Consider the following 1,981-nt stretch of genomic DNA (forward strand, 5'->3'; position numbering starts at 1 on the left):
AAAATGCACCAGTTTATGGAAAGTGCAATATAAAGTTCTATAGAAATAACTAAATCTAGCAGCAAATGTATAACAAAATCTGTCACTCAAATATTTATTCATCTGCAAAATAATAAATCCAGCTTTATAATAAATGTCATAATCTCTAGTCATCACTATATTATTTAGATAGAAGAAAACAGTACCATAGAATGAAAAGCATTGGCAAAGGAATAAAGCAATTTAGTGGTACAGCCATGTTAGAATGTATTACATCTTGATTACCAGTAGTAACAGAGCTACAAGAACATAATATAATGTAACTAATTACTCCAGAACTTCGAGTTACTTGCTTTTGCTTTTGAACATTGCTAGTAATGAAGATTTCAGTTAGTCTACTGGAATGCCAATATAGTTTACTACTTATCAACAGTAGATTGTTGTCATACTGCCAAAAACTGCTGTACATTTCATTTTTATGTTGTGTTAAGTATCGTGTCTAATTTTCTGAAAATTCAGTCATCAGTTTTAAGTAATTGAAGAATAGAAACTACTGTATTTTTTGCTTTGTTGCAGTTTTCTTTCCAAAGAATAGAAACTTAGTTTGCATGTGTTCTGCTTTTAATCTAAGCTTTACTGTAACTGACCAAATACCTTGTCCTGTCCAGCTCGAGTGATTGATGTTTCAAATGGAAAGATTAATGTTGCAGAAAGCTGTTTGGAGGAAACAGGTGGCCTGGGAGTAGATATTGTCCTAGATGCTGGAGGTGTGTAACTGCTGGAAAATTTCTTTATTGAACAGTATTAAATATGTCTATTGTTGATAAATTGTGACACGCCTCTGAAATCGGCGGTACAAAACAGATTAACAGGCTGGTTGTCTGTTCCCCTGTTGTATACGTGTATACCACCACTGGATGAACCATCTTAAATATTTGTAGTCATGTCACTCTAGGGAAAGCAAACCAGTATGGCTAGATAATGTTGAATGTTTCACAGATTAGTACTAGTTGTTCAGCAGTCATTTTAGTAAATGGATTGCTTTTTAAATAAAGCTATTTAGCTGCTCCACAAATTATTTTCTGTGGACATTGTACAGCTAGCTCTTCAGTGAAATTCAACATGTATTTTTCTGTTGTTAAAATAAAGCACTACTTATGCAAAAGGACAGTGTTGGGACAAGAACAAATTGTTGTAAGCCTAGACTAGAAATTAAAAGAATATTTCAAACCATCAGAAGGGACATTTGGAACTGCCTTCCAGCAGGACCAGTGGGAGCAAACACTGTAACTTCTGGGAGGATAGAGGGTTAATGTGTTTAGCAATGTAGTGATGTGACATGGTTGTCTACTGTAACCAGGGACTGGACTTGATAACCCACAAGATCCTGTCTAGTCCTGTATTCTGAAAAATTAATCTCCCAAATTCTTCCTCAATATAATTTGTTTCAGGTTGAAATAACAGAAAAGCTGTCAGTTGCAAAGTCTGTCCTTATCACTGTTTATGTTCTCATAGTTTAATGCAGGGGTGGCCCACCAAGGCACAGGTGGCACAGGCAGCCTCTGTGTGACACACAGCAGGCTGGAGAGGGACCAGGCAGCGCCATGGCAGATAGGGCAGAAAGCAGAGCATCAGATCAGGCAGGGGGCACAGGACAGAAAGCTAAATAGCAGATTGGGAAAGGGAAAGAGGCACTTGGGGCTCATTTGTGTCATTCCAGCCAAAAAGGTTGGCCCCTATTGGCTTAATGGGTAAACCACGAATCTCCAGTGCTGTCAGTCCAGCATCTTTTGTGAGCACTCAGAACCAGAGCGAAAGTGAATAAATTAGCTGAGAATACTTGTTATATTATTATTTTTATTTTTAACTTGAATTGTAGGACTTTTTGGAATAACTTCCTCCGAGACTTCTTTTAGTGTGTGTGCGTGCATGCACGTACACACACACACACACACACACACACACACACACACACACACACACACACACACACACACACACC

At 37.8% G+C, this 1,981-nt stretch overlaps 1 protein-coding gene across 4 annotated transcripts in view; it reads left to right on the top strand.

Annotated features, from left to right (window-relative positions):
• Positions 1-1,981, top strand: part of CRYZL1 (crystallin zeta like 1) — a 57,347-nt gene that overhangs the window by 50,972 nt on the left and 4,394 nt on the right. For all 4 annotated transcript variants that reach the window (XM_019524961.1, XM_019524960.1, XM_019524963.1 and 1 more), the window contains one exon: positions 648-746. In XM_019524961.1, coding sequence (XP_019380506.1) covers positions 648-746 — 99 coding nt within the window. The remainder of the gene's footprint in view (positions 1-647; positions 747-1,981) is intronic.

The sequence above is a fragment of the Gavialis gangeticus genome, unplaced genomic scaffold (assembly GCF_001723915.1).
Source record: "Gavialis gangeticus isolate Ggan-Ray unplaced genomic scaffold, GavGan_comp1, whole genome shotgun sequence".
Taxonomy (NCBI): domain Eukaryota; kingdom Metazoa; phylum Chordata; order Crocodylia; family Gavialidae; genus Gavialis; species Gavialis gangeticus.